We start from the raw sequence: 20,286 nt of genomic DNA on the forward strand, positions 1-20,286 counted from the left end.
CACACCCCTTCATGTCTGAATTTGAAAACCAGTACGCAGATTACCTACTCAAAAAAAAAATTTTTTTTAACAACATGAACAAAAATAACCCTTGTTCTTTCCCATTGTCTTCTGTAATCACTTCACAAAGAAAAGGAATGCTCAGGGAGGGAGCTAGCCCACTTGATTGAACTTCCTGGTTAATCGTCAAGTAGGTACGAAGAAGAAGTATCATCCTAACCACAAGACAATTACAGGTTAACGGAACATTCTTGTTGAAAATCTAAAATTCCTTCATACCTCCCTCCATTCCTGCCTTAAATATAACTTGCAAATATGATGTAGCTATTAATGATCTGAGCCCCTTGCTGATCTAAACATGAAATATCACTGCAGAACTAGAGAGGCAAGAACAACAAGGGAACTCAGACCTGAGTGGCTTCCAAAGCACAACAGGGAATGTTTTTAACTCTTAGATAATCTTGCATCTTCTTACTTTTACATTTTCTTTCAAAAGAATGAGATAAACAAGTCACCGAAATGAAAAGTACAGCAGAGAATACAGAGTCAATAATATTATAATAACATTTTTTAGTGAGATGGAGACCACACCTATCATGGTGAGCACTGAATAATGTGCACAATTGTTGAATCTTATGTTGTACACCTGAAACTAATATAACCCTGTATGTTAATTATACTTCAATAAAAAACAAAACTTTCTCATAAAAGACAAGAGTATTAAAGCAGAAGAACCCAGAGATACCATTTAAACCATAACTTCTCAAACTCTCCCATCAAAGTGTTTCGAATGCCAGGTAAGAAACACGTTTGCTTTCTCCTAAGTGCAAACTTTTATATACATATCCAGGCAGCATTTTCTCTTCTGCTCCATAATATACCATTTTTCTGTTTTAACAAACACAGCTGGTCAATGCAAACTACTCTCTGAATCTGTTAATACAATTAGCTTTCTGGGGAGATTTATAAGATTACACGGTGGCCGGAGTACTAACATAGGTATTCTAGTTTGATAAGCACAAATCTAACCCTTTACTTGATTTTATGGACAAGAGAGTAGTTAAAAAAAAAAAAAAAAAAAAAAAGAGAATAAGGAAAATTTTCAGTAAATTGGGCCCCAGCTCATCGAGCTTTTACTGCAAACTTCGTGCCTCAAGTCACATAACAGATAATATTCTGGGTGCTTTTCAGGATTGTTATGCCCAGGCCTCCTTTTCAGCCCTGCATTTCCTGATGGCCTTTAACACAGCCTAAATGTTTTTTATCCATTATCTATAATAAGAGCTCATCTGCTTCTTGATTAATTTTCCAACCCTCAACTTCAGAGAACTAGGTATTCTTCTGCCCCAACTTGTCTTTCTCTACATCAGCTCCATTGTTCCAGAGCTGGTAGCACACCCCTTTCCAACAGAAGTCTAGGCTGCTAGACAGTAAAGCAGCTCAGGGAGATTTATATGTTACCTACACCCGGGGGCAAGTCCGCAAAACCCCAAAACCCGGCAGTGCACAAAAGAAATCAAGTTCCTCTTAATTTGCTACTAGGCCCTTACCATTCGAACAGGCTACTCTAACATGTAGCCATAAAGCACAATTAATTCCCGGACGTAATATACTGGCAAAGTGTAAATCGTCAAGGAAGGGGAGAGAAAATGGACACTTCTCCACTACGAGGTAAATGAGACAAGGCCACTGACGTCACCGTTTGGGGCACAGCTGTTTTTCACCTGGGAGGCCAGCGGTGGCCGAAGTGCTCCCCTTTGAAACACAGGGAACAAGTCGCTTGAAGTGACCCCACCATACGAAGAGGAAGCAAGGGAAGGCGGTTACTGCTGCCACAGCTGGAAAGTTACCCCTCTGCTTTCTACTGTCCGGACCGTCACGTGGGACAGGACAGTGCTGCCCGGAAGCTCCTCACCCCCTCTCCAGGCATAAAGTCACAGGAGCGAGCTGTCATCTTGGTTCCACAGCACAAACAGAGGAAACAAAGGCCACTTCGCAAATCTGTCCAGACTCTCCGCCCACCTTGCCAAAAGCATCGAATGCTACCATCAGCTGTTGGCCACGAAAACTGTTATGCAATTTTGGTTGCTCTGTAAAGTTCACACAGCGTGTTAAACACACTCTACATGTGAAAGGAAGTCAAGGGGTGTCTGCACGTGACTCGTGACGTCACAATTGTGAGTTCGAGCCCCACACTGGGTGTAGAAATTACTTAAAATAATAAAATGGAGGAGGAGGAGGGAGGGGGGAGGAGGAGGAGGGAGGGGCCCCTGGGTGGCTCAGTTGGTGGCTCACCAATTCTTGGTGTGGCTCAGGTCATGATCTCACAGTTCATGGGTTCAAGCCCCATGTTGGGCTCTGCACTAACAATGCGGAGACTGCTTGGGACCCTCTCTCCCTCTCTCTCTCTCTCTCCCTGCTCCTGCTCACTCACTCTTTCTCTTTTTCAAAATAAATAAACATCTAAAAAAAAAAGGAGAAATCATAAACAAAATTGTTAATAAAAATAAATAAAAGGAAGACAGACTGGAGTCAATGAGATCATCAAAACTTTCTCAGCCCCAGGAAAAAAGCTTAACAGTCCAGTAGATGTGATTTATTTGGGCTGCATCATGTGACCCACTTTAACACATCAGCATCAGGAAGCTGGCATACACAGTACAGATTTGGGCACTTGGCGAATGTCACATCCCGAGATTCAACTACCAGTTTGTAGGTTAAGAAGTAGCTGGGGAGGGGCGCCTGGGTGGCTCAGTCGGTTGTGTGTCCGACTTCAGCTCAGGTCAGGATCTCACACTCTGTGAGTTTGAGTCCCGCGTCAGGCTCTGTGCTGACAGCTCAGAGCCTGAAGCCTGCTTCAGGTTCTGTGTCTCCCCCTTTCTCTGCCCCTCCCCTACTCATGCTCTGTCTTTGTCTCAAAAATGAATAAAAATTTAAAAAAAATTTTTTTTAAAAAGAAGTAGTTGGGAGATTTTGCTGAAGAACAAATTTTAACTACAAGTTATAAGGCAAACATATAAGAGAGAGCTTCTGAGCTAGTCTCTGCATTTGCATCTAGGAGTGGCTTCAATGTTTTCAACTCTTTATGCTACAGAGTGTATTTCTCTAAAATTTTGGAGTATAATCACTTCGCTAGATAGGGTTTATTGTGTAATACAGCTTTTATTTTAGGAACACATTTTTAAACAGTTTTAAAACTGGCTCGCATCCTTTATTTGTAGACTTAGCAGGTCTCAAAGAGGTCACTTAATTCCTATTTTATTCCACAGCAGTCTAAGCAGGAAAATTCCATGCTATAGTGATACAACTTAGTGGAGTGCCCAAAGTCTTGAAATATGACATTCCTAATGTCAAACATCTACATACCTTTTTTTTCCAATTTTTCAACAGCCATTTTTTTAAGTTTTTATTTTTTATTTTTATTTTTTCAGTAGGCTCTAAGCTCAGCATGGAGACCAACACGGGGCTGGAACTCATACCCGTGAGATCAAGCCTTGGGCTGAGATCAAGATTTGGATGCTTCACCTTACTGAGCCACCCAGGCGCCCCTTTTTTCTTCTTCATTTTTTTTTAGTAATCCCTACACTCAACGCAGGGCTTGAATTTACAGCCCTGAAGTCAAGGGTTTCCGTAGTGTAGTGGTTATCACGTTCGCCTGACAACGCTGAAGTCAAGAGCCAGCCAGGCACCCCTATTTTTTTCCAATCTTTAAATTGTGATAAAATACACGTATCAATTTACCACCTTAACCGTTTTTAAGCGCACAGTTCAGTGGCATTAAGTGTATTCACACTGTTTTTGCAAACACCACCACCATTTGTCTCCACAACTCTTTTTATCTTGCAAAACTGAAACTGAGCCATTGGGCACTAGCACTCCATTCTCCCCGCCCCCCTCCCCCGGCCACCACCATCTACTCTGTGTGTATGAATACGACTACGCTAGAGGTCTCACAGAAGTCGGATCGTACAATATAGGTCTTTTTTGTGACTGGCAAGCATTTCACTTAGCATGTCCTCGAGGTTAATCCCTGTGGTAGCATGTGTCAGAACCTCCTTCTTTTCGGGGCGCCTGGGCGGCTCGGTTGGTTGAGTGTCCAACTCTTCATTTAGGCTCAGGTCACGATCCCAGGGTCATGGGATCAAACTGAGTATGGAGCCTGCTTAAGCTTCTCTCTCTCTGCCCTTCTCCCCGGCTCGAGTGCGCGCTTTCTCTCAAATTAAAAAAAAAGACTCTCTTTAAGGTTAACAAATATTCCATTGTACATAAATGGGACATTTTGCTAATCCATTCATCCATCAAAAACATCTGTATATCTTTAATTGTTTGGAAAAGGATCCATATTCAGGTGTATCAGCTCAATGTTCAGGGAATGATCAACCCAAGAACCTGCCTACTCCAGGGAAATCTTGAACAAAAGATTTTCACCTGCTAAACTAAGATGGGGAGTTATCTGATCCACACCTAACCAACCGTATTTTGCTAAAAAGCAAAAAAGCTCCTGAAATGTCTGCAAATTATCCACAAGTAACTGGGCGTCAGGTCCAGCGCGCGGACTCAGTCTCCCTGGGGCTCGCCGCCTGGAAACAAAAGGTTTCACTTTTTCTCAAAGTCAAATGACTGGGGGCAAGGGTGGGGGGAATTCAAACACAACCACTATCTCCACAGAGAAAGGACTGGCAAGAACAAAGGACTGGATACATAGAAAATAGAAGACAGTGAAATACCAAAACAGCCAATGAATTTGGAGCACAAACGGAATAAGGAAAAAAAAGGGGGGGGGGGGTGGATTTTTGCAAAACTTCTTCTGACCATCTAAAACTCAACTTGAAATAATCATAGCTCAGGTGGAGGGGAAAAAAACAAAACAAAACTAGAGTGAAACGCCAGCGTCAGTGTGTGGTAATCAGGAACAGAGGCCTTAACCCCGAGCCTGGAGGCAGAGTTAAGAGAACAGCCTTTGACCTTGGTGAGCTGCTGGCTCCCAGACAGCTGTGTGGCCTTGGGCAAGTTACTCGATGCCTTTTAAGCCTGTCTTCTCACCATAAAATGATGCAGGAGCATCTGATAGGGGTTTCTGTGACGATCAGGTAATGCCAGCCGCTCACCAGGAGCAATGGTAAAGCAAAGGCGCATGTGTTAAGAGTGGGCCAAACGGACAAAAGAGGAAAGCTGGTCTTCAGCCCCGTATTCCAAGGGCTGTTCAACCTTGGCACTGTTGACACTTGGGGTCTGAGGATCCTCTGCTGGAGGAAGAGGAGGGGTTGTCCTTTGTACTGTAAGATGGTTAGCGGTACCCCTGCTCTCCACCCACTACATCCCCTTAGTGCCACCACCACAACCACCACCCAATCGTGGTAATCCACATGTCCCACAGAAAGGGTTCCTAAAACACCGATTTTTTTTTTTTTAAGTTTACTTATTTATTGTGAGAAAGACAGCAGACAGAGGAGGGGCAGAGAGAAAGGGAGAGCGAGAGAATCCCAAGCGGGCACCGCACTGTCAGTGCAGAGCCCGACGTGGGGCTCGAACCCACGAACCGTGAGATCGTGAACTGAGCCGAAACCAAGAGTCAGATGCTTAACTGACTGAGCCACCCAGGCGCCCCCCCCAAAATACCCATTTCAAGCCACTATTCTTTTTTTTTTTTTTTAAACCTTTATTGTTTTTTGAGACAGAGAGAGAGCATGAACGGGGGAGGTTCAGAGAGAGAGGGAGACACAGAATCTGAAACAGGCCCCAGGCTCTGAGCTGTCAGCACAGAGCCTGACGCGGGGCTCGAACGCACAGACCGTAAGATCATGACCTGAGCCGAAGTCGGACGCTCAACCGACTGAGCCACCCAGGCGCCCCTCAAGCCACTATTCTTAGCATCCTTGGAAGGTAGCATGCTTCTTCCTGCTCTTCTCACCAGAGAGGTTCTTGCACCTTTCAGAGTTCAGGGGTGCTGCCACTTTCTCCACAAAGGGCTCCCGCATCACTCCTAGCTCACATGGACCTCCCAGGCCTCATTGTCTTGCTGTTTCATCATCAGCCCCTGGGTCACTGGGACACTGAACAGAAAAAGCACCGGCCACAGTGAGATGTGTAAATACGTTATGAATGACAAGGAGTGGCGCCTGGCTGGCTCAGTCAGTAGAATGTACAACTCTTGACCTCGGGGGTTGTGAGTGTGAGCCCCAGGTTGGGTACAGAGCTTGCTTACACACATACATAACTTATGAAAGACATGTACTGTACAACCTCGTTGTGGATACAAAACAGACCCCTGAAAAGCTAAAGACAAGGGCTGTCCAAGGGCAGGACAAGATTCTCCGCCAGCTGATAGAGGATGGTGAGATAGTGGAGGGGGCTAGGCTGGCTGCCAGGGTTCCACTGCAGGGAAAAACCCAGAAGGAGAACATGGGCATCGGTGTCAGAGCTGGACAAGCTAAGAGGCTAGGCTGAAAAAAAAAAAAAAAAAAAAAAATCCTGGAACTAATAAGAATTATAGCAAGGTTGCAGGATACAACGTTAACATAAAAGTCAATCACTGTCCCCTATACTAGCAATGAACAAGTACAAATTAAAATCAAAAACCTATTCTCACATACATCAGCAACCAAAAAATGAAACATTGAAGTATAAATGTAACAAAATACCAACAAGATCTATAAGAAGAAAAATACAAACCTCTAATGAAAAATATCAAAGAACTAAATAAAATGAAGAAATATCCCATGCCCATGGATAGGAAGACTCAATATTGCCAAGATGTCAATTCTTCCCTACTTGTGTAGATCCAACGAATCCCAATCAAAATCCCAATGTTGGCAAACTGACTCTGGAGTTTACATGGAGGGGCGAAACACCCAGAATAGCCAATCTGGTATTAAAAGAGGAGAACAAAGTCAGAGGACTGACACTACCTGACTTCAAGACTTACTACAAAGCTGCATAATCGGGACTGTGTGGTGTTGGCAAAACGATGGACAAACAGATCGATGGAACAGATTGCACAGCCCAGAAATAGATCCACATAAATACAGTCCACTGATCTTGACAAAGAGCAAAGGCAATTTAGTAGGGAAAGGACAGTCTTAACAAATGGTGCTGGAGTGACTAGACATTCACATTTAAAAAATGAAATCTAGACACAGACCTTACATCCTTCCCCAAAGGTAACACAAAATGGATCCTAGATGTAAATGTAAAATGCAAAACGACAAACCGGACTATAACAGGAAATCACCTAAACAACCCTGTTATGGTGATTACATCTTAGATACCACACCACAGGCATGATCCACGAAAGAAATAATTGATAAGCTGGACTTCATTAAAATTTAAAACTTCTCCGCAAAAGACGTCATTCAAGAAAATAAGACGACAACCACAAACTGGAAGAAAATACCTGCAAAAGACACACACATGACTATCGGCCAAAAGATACAAAGAACCCTTTGACCACGACAATAAGGAGATAAACAGCTCAACTTAAAAAATGGGCAAAAGCCCTAAACACACGCCTCACCAGAGAAGACAGGCAGAGGACAAGAAAGCATATACATCACATGTCCTTAGGGAATTGCAAATTAAAACCACAAGACACCAGCTCACACCTATCAGAGTGGCCCAAATCTAGACCACTGACCCCGAATGCGGGCCAGGGTGCGGAGCGACAGGAGCTCTCGCTCACAGCTGGCGGGACACGACGGAGCAGCAGCCCTGGAGATCAGACCAGCACTATCTTTTTTTTTTTTTTTTAATGTTTTTATTTATTTTTGAGACAGAGAGAGACAGAGCATGAACAGGGGAAGGGCAGAGAGAGGGGGAGACACAGAATCCGAAACAGGCCCCCAGGCTCTGAGCCGTCAGCACACAGCCCGACGCAGGGCTCGAACCCACGGACCGTGAGATCGTGACCTGAGCCGAAGTCGGACGCTTAACCGACTGAGCCACCCGGGCGCCCCAGACCAGCAGTATCTTAACAAAACGAAACATGCTCTTACCCCACGAGCTAGCAACCGCACCCCTTCGTATTTACTCAAAAGAGGAGAAAGCTGATGTCCGCACAGAAAGCCGCACATGGATATTTACAGCAGCTTTCTTCCTAACTGCTGAAACTTAGAGGCAACCAAGGTGTCCCGCAGTAGGTAAACGGACAGACCGTAGTCCATCCGGATGAAACAGCGTTCAGTACCACAACGACCCACACTATCAAGCCACGAAGGAGACTTTTAAATGCAGGCTGTTAAGTGAAAGAAGCCAATCGAAAGGCTACATACTTCGTGCTTCCCATCATTCGACATCTGAGAAAAGGGGTTGGGAGGAGAGAGGGGTAAATAAACAGGCAGAGGACAGAGGACCCTCAGGGCACAGCAGCTACTCTGCAGGTTGCTACGACGGTGGAAATGCGTCCTCATCCATTTCTCCAGACCCACAGAATGCACAACACTGGAAGTGAACCTTAGCGTAAAGTAAATCATGGACTTTGAGTGACGGTGATGTGTTGATGTAGGTTCACGGATTTTAACAAACGTACCACTCTGGTGTGTGGGGCGGGGGGCGATGTCAACAGTGATGGGGGTTTTGGTGGGGTGGGGGACTGGGCTAGATGGGAACTCTCGGTACTTTCTGCTCGGTACTTTCTGCTCAGTTTGGCTGTGAACTAAAACCGTTCTAAAACAAATTACGTTTATTTTTTCTAAGTAAGCTCTATGCCCAGTGTGGGGTTCGAGCTCACGACCCCAAGATCAAGAGTCACATGCTCCACTAAGCCAGTCCTATGCTCCATGTTTATTCATTTTTTAAAAAAGTAAGACCCCTTAAGGGACCAAATTTTCACAGTAAACAGTAAAAACAAAATGTAAATGAAACATCTTGGAAAATGAAACTAAAAGTTATTTATAACATAAGTTATAATGCAACCGTGCACATAAAAAGGAAATTAGGTAGGGAATTTTGGCATAATTTTACCAAAAAGTTAATGATGACACACCATAAACCGTAATTCACTCCCTGTTTGACTTTTATTGCATCATTCTGCAAATACATCTACGGACTTGGCCAGTCTTTTCAAGGGCTTCTCTCTGTTTTTTGATGTTTAAATGATTCTATTGTGAAGGGCTCATGGTATCATCCTCCCCATCAATTTTCAACTGTTAGTGGGTCTGTGGGATATATTGTGTCAACAGGTATGTGTGAAACTTTAACAGCCCTCAAGCGTTTCTTCCAGCAAACTTCAGGAAATCTTGCAGAGATCTGCAATTTCATTTCACAACTGACTGTGACTTTTATCAATCAGCAACGAGAGCGATAATAACAAACACTTGATTTGATGGGCCTGGACAAAAGTCAGCTGTGACAGTTGGGCATGGACAAAATTTTTGAGCGGTCAGTTTATCAATGACAATTTCTATGTTATGGTAATTTTTTTAAACATTTATTTATCTTTGAAAGAGAGAGAGACAGAGTGCGAGCAGGGAGGTGCTGAGAGCAAGACACAGAATCTGAAGCAGGATCCAGGGTCTGAGCTGTCAGCACTGAGCCCAACTTGGGGCTCGAACCCACGATCCGTGGGATCATGACCTGAGCTGAAGTCGGATGCTTAACTGCCTGAGCCACCCAGGCACCCCTATGTTATGGTAATTCTTATCTTTCCCTATACCACTGCTAAAGGACTCAGGCAAACAACAGTCTGATTACAGAGACCCCTGCCATCAATCACATTAAAAGGATAGTGAAGAGGCCAATTTAAGCTAAAATCCAGTGCCTACCACAAGTCAGGCACTATTCCACTGCTGGAGACACAAGGATGAACAGGAAATGCCCTCTAGGAATTAATTCAATCTAACGTGGGAGTCAAAGAATAAACACACAGATGTGGTAAGTGCTGTTGCCGTGAAGGTGTGTATGTATATGAAGTGCTATGTAAGACAAACAAACAGGGAAGAAATTAATTCTGTTTCTCCCTAAGCCAGGCCTCGAAGGAGGAAGTTTAGAAGCAGACACCAGGCTGCCAAGCAGAGTAGAGGCGCAAAGAAAGGCCTGGAGACTGAAAACACAAAGCTCATTCAGGAAATGCAGGGTCCAGTGTAACTAGCTCCCTGTTCCTTGTTGCTGGCAAGGGGGGAGAGCGATTTTTAAACAATAGCAACAACAACAAGAAAGAACCACTCTAAAAAGGGAGGCTGGGGCCCAGGCTGAAAGCACGCCAACAAGTTTGGATTTTAATCTCCAGCTACAGGAAGCCACAGTAAACTTTTAAAGCTAAAGGAACAGGGGCGCCTGGGTGGCTCAATCAGTTGAGCCTCTGACTCTGGCTCGGGTCATGACCTCACAGTTCGTGGGTTCGAGCCCCGCGTCGGGCTCTGTGCTGACAGCTCGGAGCCTGGAGCCTGCTTCGGATTCTGTGTCTCCCTCTCTCTCTGCCCCTCCCCACTTGTGCTCTGTCTCTCTCAAAAATAATAAACATTAAAAAAATTTTTTTTAATTTTTTAAAACAAGAATAACAATATTTGAGAAATACCGAGCAACGAGATATAGAATGGATGGGGGTGGGGGGGGACCCAAAGTGCAAGGACATCCACAGGTGCCTCCTGGTACAGGGTCTAAGCAAGGGCGCAGGCCTGGACTCCTGGCTTCAGAAACAGCAAACAGAGGAGACAGCAGGTGTGAACGCAAAAGGCAAAAGCGGCTCACCAGGTCTCAGCTGTCACTGCAGGCAGAGGAGGGGCCTCTGGGGGAGTGCAAAGGTGGCAGTGGTCCTGCAGCTCTGGCCAGCTGCTGTTACAACTCCAAGACAGAAAGCAGCAAAAGCATATTCCAGGGTGGGAAGGAGCAAAAGGGTTAAACGTGGGACAGACTAGACGGACTGAGTTGAGGTGGTGAGTTCTGATAAACCCCTGCGGATAGACCAGCACTCAGTAAAAAGCTGAAAGATTGTGAAGTGTCAATAACACGATAGCCAGAGACACAGGAAGTGCCACCTGCCTGTGGAGGGCCACTGGATTTCGACCCAGAGGAATCCCTTTCCTCACTCTGAACTGCCTCTTTTGCCCCCCACCTTTTTTTGAGAGAGAGAGAGAGGGCACAAGTGAGCGAGGGACAGAGAGACAGAATTACACAAGGAGCAGGGGGAGGGAAGAGAGAGTGGGGGAGGGGGAAGAGAGTGGGGGAGGGGGAAGAGAGTGGGGGAGGGGGGAGAGAGGAGGAGGGGACAGGGGGAAGGGAGAGGAAGGGAGAGGGAGGGAGAGGGAGGGAGAGGGAGGGAGAGGGAGGGAGAGGGAGGGAGAGGGAGGGAGGGAGAAGCAGAGCTCACCTGAAACAGGGCTCAAGTTCAAGAACCAAGAGCTCATGACCTGAGCCAAAGTCAGATGTGTAACAAACTGAACCACCCAGGAGCCCACCTCTTTTGCCCCTTTTTAAAGCTAGGCATCACCCACTTCCCATGTGCTAAATCATCTCTTTTCTCATGAAACCCATTCCATAATTACATCCTGTTGCAGAAAACAGGACTAAGAGGCAATGTATACCATAGTTTTAAAAGGTCCTCTAAACAAAAAGGACAGCTTCCAAGACTACTTCTGCGAGTACCAATTCCTGGAGAAAAGAAAACATCTTCAATGCTCTTACAGTAACAGTTACTAATTTTTTTTAAATGTTTATTTATTTTTGAAGGAGAGAGATAGAACATGAGCAGAGAGAGAGGGGACACAGAATCGGAAGCAGGCTCCAGGCTCTGAGCTGTCAGCACAGAGCCCAACACGGGGCTCAGACTCACAAACCACGAGATCATGACCTGAGCCGAAGTCGGACGCTTCACCGACTGAGCTGCCCGGGTGCCCCTATTCGTTCTTTTAATGAAAGTGTCTGCAAAACCATCACATTCAGGTAGGCCTGAAAATTCTCAAAGAAAAGGGTGATAGAGACCATCCCAGGCCATGTAATCATCAGTCTGTATAAACGGGAAACCCAGAGGGGCTGGAGGTCAGTGGCTATTCGCTGATGTCAGAGTCTGAGAGACTAGGTCTCTGGTACCCCACTCCTGCCCCAGTGCTCTTGCCTGTTGCCTGTGAGGATGTTCGGACACCCGGGATCCAGCCTTACGACATTCCCTTGTGGGCCCTTTCAGGGGAGTGTCACTGGTCCGTTAGGCTGTTGTCTTTTGCTTAAAACTGTCATTGGAGGGGCGCCTGGGGGGCTCCGTCGGTTGAGCGTCCGACTTCGGCTCAGGTCCTGATCTCACGGTTGGCGAGTTTGAGCCCCGCGTGGGGCTCTGTGCTGACAGCTGGGAGCCTGGGTCCTGCTTCGGATTCTGTGTCTCCCTCTCTCTCTCTGCACCTCCCTGCTCACACTCTGTCTGTGTCTCTCCCTCAAAAATAAATAAACATTAAAAACATTTTTTTTAATGAGTAAAATGAAAATATAAAACACCTTCCACTGGGCAAGCTCCTTTGATTCCCACCTTTGGCTCCTACTGCTCGCAAGCAAATCCGTGAGAGGGGCCAGAGGCACAACAAGGAAGTGAAGCTCTGCTGCAAGACTGGGCACAGAAAAGGAATCAAGTGACTAAACTTGGAGTTGGGGATTATCAGCGGCAGGCGGCCAGTTTCTAGATACTACACTCAGCCTAGTCAACCAGCGAAAAGACAACGGGCAGAGAAAGAAATGCGCTTTTGAAGGTCTAGGGGCGCCTGGGTGGCTCAGGGCACCATCTCGAGGGTCGTGAGTTCGAGCCCCGCGTCCAGCTCACTGCTGTCGGGTGCAGAGCCGGCTTCAGATCCCCTGTCCCCCTCTCTCTGTCCGTCCCCCACCTGCGCTCTCTCAAAAACAAACAAACAAACAAATAAAGGTCTAAGTAGGTCCCACGCTAAACGTTAAACGGTCATCTCCTGGGGCCAGAGTGGCAACGAAAATCAAGGCAGCCCCTTGTCCTCTTCGGTCTGAACAAACACACGCGTACGTTTTTTTGGTCATTTAAGTATATGGCTAAATATTTTTAGCTTAAGCAAAGGGGAGGCCCTCTCCACCTCGCTCCTCGTCATTCCTGGAGCCACACCTCCTAAACTCGGACCACGAATACACCCCGGTGCTGAGCAGCGTTAGCGGGGAAGGGGCAGATGTTACCCCCAGGACACGAACGAGTGAATCCCGGGGGGCGGGGAGCAGGTCGTGGACGCGGGCAACTAGCAGCAAAGGCACCAAGTGTCTTCTTTTAAAGCCAGTCACAACATCGCTCCTCGCTCGAGGCCCTGACCCCCAAAGGGGGGGCCTCCCCCGGCACAAACCGCACTTGGTGATGATTCAACGGTATTGTTCTGCTCGGAGGAGACCTGTCTTCGCCTGGCACCGGGATCCGTTCAACAGCCGGTCTTCTGGAAGGTCTGGGGGGGGGGGGGGGGCTTGGATTTCCCATGGGGTCCGCCCCCCGCCCCGGCCAGCGGCTCCCCGCGTCCGCCCTGCGCGCCCACCCCGGCGGGGCGCCGCCACCGACCTGATGACACTGATGTGGAACTGGTCCTCGCGAAGGCCCCGCCAGGCGCCGGGCAGGAACTCCTTGCACCACAGATAGGCCCTGCGCCGCGTCCGAGGCTCGGGCTGCTCGTCGGCCGGCGGCGGCGGCGGCGGCGGCGGCGGCAGCGGCAGCGGCGGCGGCGGCGGCGGCGGCAGCGCGAGCGGCGGCTGCGGGCCGCCCAGCTGCTTGGGCTCGAGGTCGCTGGCGGCGTCGCGCTGCTGCCCCACGCCGGGCGCCGGGGCCGCGCTGCCGCCGCCGCAGCTCAGGAGCAGCCCGAGCGGCGAGGGCTCCGCCTCGCCCCCGTTGCAGAACTTGGTCTTCATGCCGGGCAGGCGGCCGAGGAGGCGCGGACGGCCGCAGCGCGAGAGAGCGAGGCTCAGGGTCCGGCCGGGCGCCCCCCTCACGGAGGCCGGGCGCGGAGGCCGCTCGCCGGCTCGCTGACGGGCCGGCCGGGGGCGGGAGCGGCGGTTGGGGGCGCGCCGGGCGGGCGCGGGGCGGCGGCGCGGAGGGAGCGAGCGAGAGAGCGAGCGGGCGGCGGCCGGCGGCGGCGGCGGCGGCGGCTGAGACGCTCGGCGGGCCCCGCTGGCCGCGGCGCGCGCTCCTATACCGCCGCCGCACGAGGAGCGCCGCCCGCGTCACAGCCCGCCCTCGAGCCCGCCGCTGATTGGCCGCCGGCCGCCGCTGATTGGACTCACAGTCGCCACCGCCCTCTCCACGCCACCTCCCTATTGGCTGCGGCACCGCCCCCCGCCCCGGGCGCTGCCGGCGCGGGGGGCGGGGCCGGCGCGGGGGGCGGGGGCGTCGAGCCGGAGCCGGGGGTCGCCGGGTTGGAGAGTAGCAACTGAGGTGCGGGGGCGCCCGGAGAGCGGCGCGGGGGCCCGGTGGGAGCCTCCGGCCCCCGAGCCTCGGGCAGCCCGGGCTTGGCTCTGGGAGCCGAAACTTTGCTCGGGCCCCTGGGAACCCCAGGACATCTGAAGCCGGGGCCTGGCAGGGTGCAGGCAGGAAGCTAGTGCCTGCAGGCTGGCTTCTCTTTTTGCATGACCTTGGGGCAAGGCACCTCTCTCTGCTGCTCCGTGGGTGTGTTTTTATAACATTTCCCAGCGCCGGCTCGGCTCCTTGCGAGGCGCGGCCGCGCTCCGAACAACCCAGAGCCGGAGGAATTATTTTCCCCGGGTCCGAAAACAGGGCAGAGGCGATTGGCTCAAGGCTGAACAAGTGACCCCGCCCTCCGGGGGGTCCCTCCCGCAGCCTCAGTTTCCCTGTCCTTGGTGCTGAGGACGCCGGGCACTGAAGGCTCGGGGCAGGCGGGGCGGCATCCCGCAGCGGGGCCGCCGCGGCCACGCGGATCACTGGCCAAAGGTGAGTGCCACGGGGCTGCTGGCTTTGTGGACGCGCCCCGCCCGCCCCCGCGCAGGAGGCAGCCGCGTGACCGTGACTAACGCACCTTTGCCCGCGGAGGGGGACGAGGGCCCCTTCTCCAATGGGCCACCCCGGCCCCTGTCCCTCACTCCTGTTTGAGCCCGTGGCCCCAATCCTTTCTGGTAGGGGGTTACAGATAAATATAAAAATTACAGATCCTATTTTACGGGACGTGAGCTGGGACAAGAGGTTTCCCAGGCTGCTTAGGAAATTAAGCGCCTGGATTACAGAAAATGGCTTCTGTGTGGGATTTCACAGTCGGCCAGAAGCAAACATCTCTTTTTAGATCGTGTGTGTGCTTGGCTGAACTTGCTCCAAGAGAAGTGGACCTTTTGAACAAAAGTATTATAATGAAAAGGGGCCTTTGGCAAGACAGCTGTAGAGGTGGGCCTGTGCCCTGAACTGAGGACCTGGGAGTAGCCTGGGCGTTTTAGAAGGGAAGCAGGGTGGGAGTCCCATTGGATGTTTGAAAAGCTGAAAATTCAAGGTCTTCAGTCAGGCCATTTAGATAAAGTAGCCAAGGACTCTGTCTAAAAATACCACTGCAGGGGTGGGACCGTGTCCGTGGCCTACCCAGGTGACAGACCTTTTGTCCCCCTGTCCCCTGGCACCCGCCTAGTAATCTCAGGAATGCCAGAAACCTGGCGGGGAGGAAAGGGCGTTAGAAGTAAGGGTTGGGTCTCTGTTGTTTGAAATAACCCTGGCGTCTGCTGGTTTGAGCTATTAGAACCCACAGGCGCCTTTATGGAACTGCCGTTCCCTGTGGGAGGAAAATGATGCCTTATTAAAGGTGTTGGAAAAGTTTTATCTATTATTGCTTCCGTTTATAGATGTGGAGACTGAGTCCTGCAGGGTCTGTGTGTTTCAGCTGAGGTCCCTCGGCTAAGATGAGAGGCAAGGGCAGGTGTCCCCGCTCCTTTGTGTGAAGAAAGAGCATTACTTCCAAGAGGATATAAAACTTCCCTGCCCTGCAGGCAAGCTAAAGTCCTGAATGTAGCTCTCATTAGCTCATCCTTCGTTTGGCCACTCAGGGCCCACCCTCAGGGCTGGGGCAAGACTATCAGAGGGAGACTGAGGAAGCTTGGCCTAGAGTAACGCTAAAATAAGAGGTTTTACAATGAAAAAAGACTAATTCTGCCGTAGAAGTAGGGGAAGCCTCCCCAGCCTTGCCTCTTGAGCAAGGCTTTAGAGGGTTGAGAAGGCATTTTCCAGGCGGTCCACTTTCCAGAGTCACCTGTGAGGATGCATAGTGAAGACGGGGTCTGGCGTGCAGTAGGCACTCAAGAAAAGTGCCAGACCCATCACGATCCACAAGGAGAAACCGAGAGTGATAAATCTGCTCGTGACCCTTGACCTGGCAACCCGCTACGCCTGGCTCCCAGTCCAATAAAGAATAGCAGCACTTGGGGCGCCTGGGTGGCTCAGTCGTTAAGCGGCCGACTTCGGCTCAGGTCATGATCTCGCGGTCCGTGGGTTCGCGCCCCGCATCGGGCTCTGTGCTGACAGCTCGGAGCCTGGAGCCTGTTTCAGATTCTGTGTCTCCCCCTCTCTCTGACCCTCCCCCGTTCATGCTCTGTCTCTCTCTGTCTCAAAAATAAATAAACGTTAAAAAAAATAATAATTAAAAAAAAAAATAGCAACACTGCTCCCCCCCCCCCCCGCCCCGCTGCCACACTGTGCCTCTCCCCTCATCCCCATTGGTTTATTGTGTATTGTCAGTCTCCTCCCCACGTGGGACTTCCAAGAGAGATCTTGACCAGCAGGCCCTGATTGTAGACAGTCAAATATTTCTGCCTGGATGAAGTTCTGGCTCCTCACTTAGTAGCTGTATGACTTGGGACTGAGCCTCAGTTTCCGCGGCTGTAAAATGGGGATCACAGGCATGCCTCAGAGACATGACAAGTCCGGTTCCAGACCACCGCCATAAAGCAAGTATCACAGTGAAGTGACTCAAATGAATGTTTTGGTTTCCCGGTGCCATATATCAAAGTTATGTTTCCACTACACTGTAGTTTATTTATTTATTTTTTTTTGATGTTTGTTTATTTTGAGAGAGAGAGCACGAGCCGGGGAGAGGCAGAGGGCGAGGGAGAGGGAGGACCCCAAGCAGGCTCCGTGCTATCCGCCCAGAGCCCGACGTGGGGCTTGATCTCAAGAACCATGAGTTCATGACCTGAGCTGAAATCAAGAGTCGGACGCTCAACCAACGGAGCCACCAGGTGCCCCCAAAATAAAATCTTAAAAAAAAAAAAAGGAAGAAAAACTTTCCAAAAGCTCTGATTGATGCTGAATTCCGAGAGCAGACAAAGAGGGTGTGGGTGGTCGGCCTTAGGAGCAATAGGGATTCGGGGTTATGGTAGATCGGGAGGTCCCTGTCCAGTCCCAGGCATTCCCGCAGACTGATTCCTCTGGCCTGAGGGACTGGCCAGGGGAGTCCCCAGGGCCACTAGGCAGACCAGGGTCCCACGGGCCACCGCCCTGCCACCAAGTGCACCCGCAAGGCCTATTCCAAGGAAGGACTTTCTGAGTCTGCCTCCCTGGAAATGGAGGGACCGTTCGTCAAGCACTTGATAGGAGCAGGCCCTATGCTGTGCCCTTTACCTGTATGCAGCATTTTTGAGCTTTCGGAACTAGCAATGAAGTGAGTGTAATTAACACTTCCATCTCCAGCAGGCAGCTAGGAAGGGCAGAACCCGGGGACCCACCAGGACTTCCTCTGAATACAGGGGAGCCTTGGCTGTCAGCACCAAAAGCACCTTTGGCCCAGGAAGCGGCAGAAGCTTGGCGCAGTGGGGGTTCCCTAGAGGGCCGGCGGGGCTGTGCTCACCACCCCCTCTCAGGCTGCCGCCAGGACCAGGCTCCCTTACTTCATTTCTGAGCCTTAAAATATTGATGTGAGTACTCACAGGCCAACAGGCTGAAATCCTACATGCTCACGATTGGGTTTCAGCCCCCGCCAGCAGAGTAACAGAGCTGGGCCCCTTCACGGAGTACCTGGGTTGGACCCCACCCCAGGATGCTCTGTCAGCTAGCTCGAGACTGGGCAGGCCTGGCAGCTTCCTGGAGGCCTCTGAGCACTGAGAGCGAGTGTGGTCTTCCTTGGTGGCCTCCTGCCATGCACCCAGCCTCAGTGAATGAAGGCCACAGGCAGGGCTTAGGTCCCAGAGGGCTTAAGGAAAGCAGGTGACTTGAATGCCCACGTGTCTGGCGGATGGGACAGGCCCTCCCTCCCGCCATCCTCCATTTGCAGGGACCCTGAGTATAGCATTAAGGGTAAAAACCTGTCTTTGCGTCTTGTGCCTCCACTCACAGTGTGGCCTTGGACAAGTCACCTACCTCTCTAAGCCAGATGAAGATAATTGTTCCTACCCTAGAGCATTATTGCAGGGGTGTGGGGGTGGGGAGTGTCGCTGATGCAGGCAGAGAAAGGCCTGGCCACAGAGTCAGGGCCCCGCAAAGGGTAGCTGTGCTCTTCTACTGATTGTTAGCTGGATTCCCAGAGGCTGGAGGAGACCATAATCACCTGTGGTCAGGAAGGATGCACCTGTAGCAACCCATCCCAGGTGCCACCAGGAGAGCAAAGCCCGCGGGAACTCTGGCAATATGGGCCTTATACTGAACAAATCGATGCTTGTATCCCACATGCAAAGGTTCCCGTACAAGATCATTTTACTGTTCACAAGTGACCGTGGGAAGGGACATAGCGTGAAGAACGTCTTTCAAGCCTGGCCACCTGTCTCTGTGAGAATCTGGCTGTCCTTATTTAGAGCCGACAGCAGAAATCTAAATCTGAGGTCCTACGGGCTGGTAAAGCCCTCCTGAGATCCCTGTGGGAGAACCTGGGCAGTGGCCATCCAGCTATGGGAAGTGATTCCCTAAGGCCCTCCCAGAGCACCTGCTGTGTCCCCAGAGCCTGTGGGGGTGGGGTTTCTTAAGTTTATTTATTTTGAGAGAGAGAGAAAGAGAGTGGAGGAGGGGCAGAGAGAGCATCCCAAACAGGCTCCACACTTTTAGTGCCAAGCCCGACATGGGCTCCATCCCATGAGCCATGAGATCACGACCTGAGCTGAAATCAGAAGTCAGATACTTAACCGACTGAGCCACCCAGGTGCCCCCAGAGCCCGGGTTTTAGAGCAGACCTTTCAAACTCACTTTCCAGATTTGGTGCAAACCTGCCCTGTGGTTTTTTGTTTTGTGTGTGTGTATGTGTGTGTGCCTTGCATGCATTACTTTTGTAACACAATAAATGCATTTTTTAAGAGATCCTACGTATGATGAAAGTCATACCACGGAGAGGAGGCTTCTGGGTTAGAGGTCCAGAAACCTTGGTTCAGACTCTGCAGCCTACTGGGCTCCCGTCTCCTCGGTCAGCCCTGGGCTCTGAGGCTGGACTTGTGCCAGGTGGCTTTGGGACGGCTCTCCTTTCTGTTTAGAACGACCAGCAGGATCCAGGGATGCCCTGTGCAGATGGGTAAGCTGAGATCCAGGGTCACCGGTGGGAGTGAGTGACCGTGCTGACCCAGGGTGCTATGGCCCCTGCTGTGCCAACCCCACTTGCCATTCTCCCAGCCCAGGGTCTGGCTTCTTCCTGCTGGGAGGGCCTCCCATCCCTAGCCCGAGTGCCCCCAGCCCTGTCCCCACCGACCTAGAAGCAAGGAAGCTGGCAGCCCCCAACCCCAGCCGGCCTGAAGAAGCTGCTCAGAGGTCGGTGGAACCCCACTGGCGGCCCTCCGTGTGACCTTGTCCGGTCCCAGAGCCTCTCGGCATGCCCCGTACCGGGGCAGAGTGAGAGAAGGAAGGAGAAAGGGGAAGGCAGCTTTGGAAGATCTTCTGGGTCCCGGGAGGCTGTGGCCAGACGCTTCTCCCCCCAGCCCCGCCGCCGGGGGCCAAATTCCGAGGCCAGCTGCTGTCCTTGCGGTGAGGAATCCGGCCCGACGGCATTCCTGCGCCACTCCCCCTCCTCGAGAGAGGGTGCTGGGCCCTGCGGGGGGGCAGGGCGGGGGGGGGGGGGGGCTGCGCAGAGAGCGGGGTGGTCCCCCGGCCCCTGGGGTCCCTCCGCGGTAGGGCCGCCCCCGACAGCGCCCCCAAGTCCCCCACGCCCGCCCGACCCGGCGCGAATCGTCCCCCACCGTTGGCCTGGCAGCCGCTAACGGCTGGCCCTCCGACTGGCTTGTCGAGGCTGCCGCAGCAATTAGAGCAGGAACAAGGTACCGCCCCCAGGCTGCAGCGCCAGCGTGTGACCCGGCAAAGGTGCCCGGTCCCCGGGGGCGGGACTACTCCCGGCTGCGACCGACCGGGGCCCACCGAGCACCCGCGCAGCCCGCCCGCCAAGCGCAGCGGCCTCGGGGCTCGGGCCGGAGACCCCGACC

The 20,286-nt window shown here is 51.2% G+C and overlaps 1 protein-coding gene across 7 annotated transcripts in view; it reads right to left on the minus strand.

The window, feature by feature from the left end:
• Nucleotides 1-13,967, minus strand: part of CHKA (choline kinase alpha) — a 60,928-nt gene extending 46,961 nt beyond the window's left edge. For 2 of the 7 annotated variants that reach the window (XM_042959583.1, XM_042959581.1), the window contains exons 1-2: nt 13,478-13,967; nt 13,272-13,367 (exon numbers count right to left, since the gene is read on the minus strand). In XM_042959583.1, coding sequence (XP_042815517.1) covers nt 13,272-13,367; nt 13,478-13,821 — 440 coding nt within the window. In that variant the 5' untranslated portion in view covers nt 13,822-13,967. The remainder of the gene's footprint in view (nt 1-13,271; nt 13,368-13,477) is intronic. The other 5 variants (XM_042959579.1, XM_042959578.1, XM_042959582.1 and 2 more) reach the window with 3 other exon arrangements.
• Nucleotides 13,968-20,286: the final 6,319 nt, after the last annotated feature.

This window comes from Panthera tigris, chromosome D1 (assembly GCF_018350195.1).
Source record: "Panthera tigris isolate Pti1 chromosome D1, P.tigris_Pti1_mat1.1, whole genome shotgun sequence".
NCBI classification, from domain to species: domain Eukaryota; kingdom Metazoa; phylum Chordata; class Mammalia; order Carnivora; family Felidae; genus Panthera; species Panthera tigris.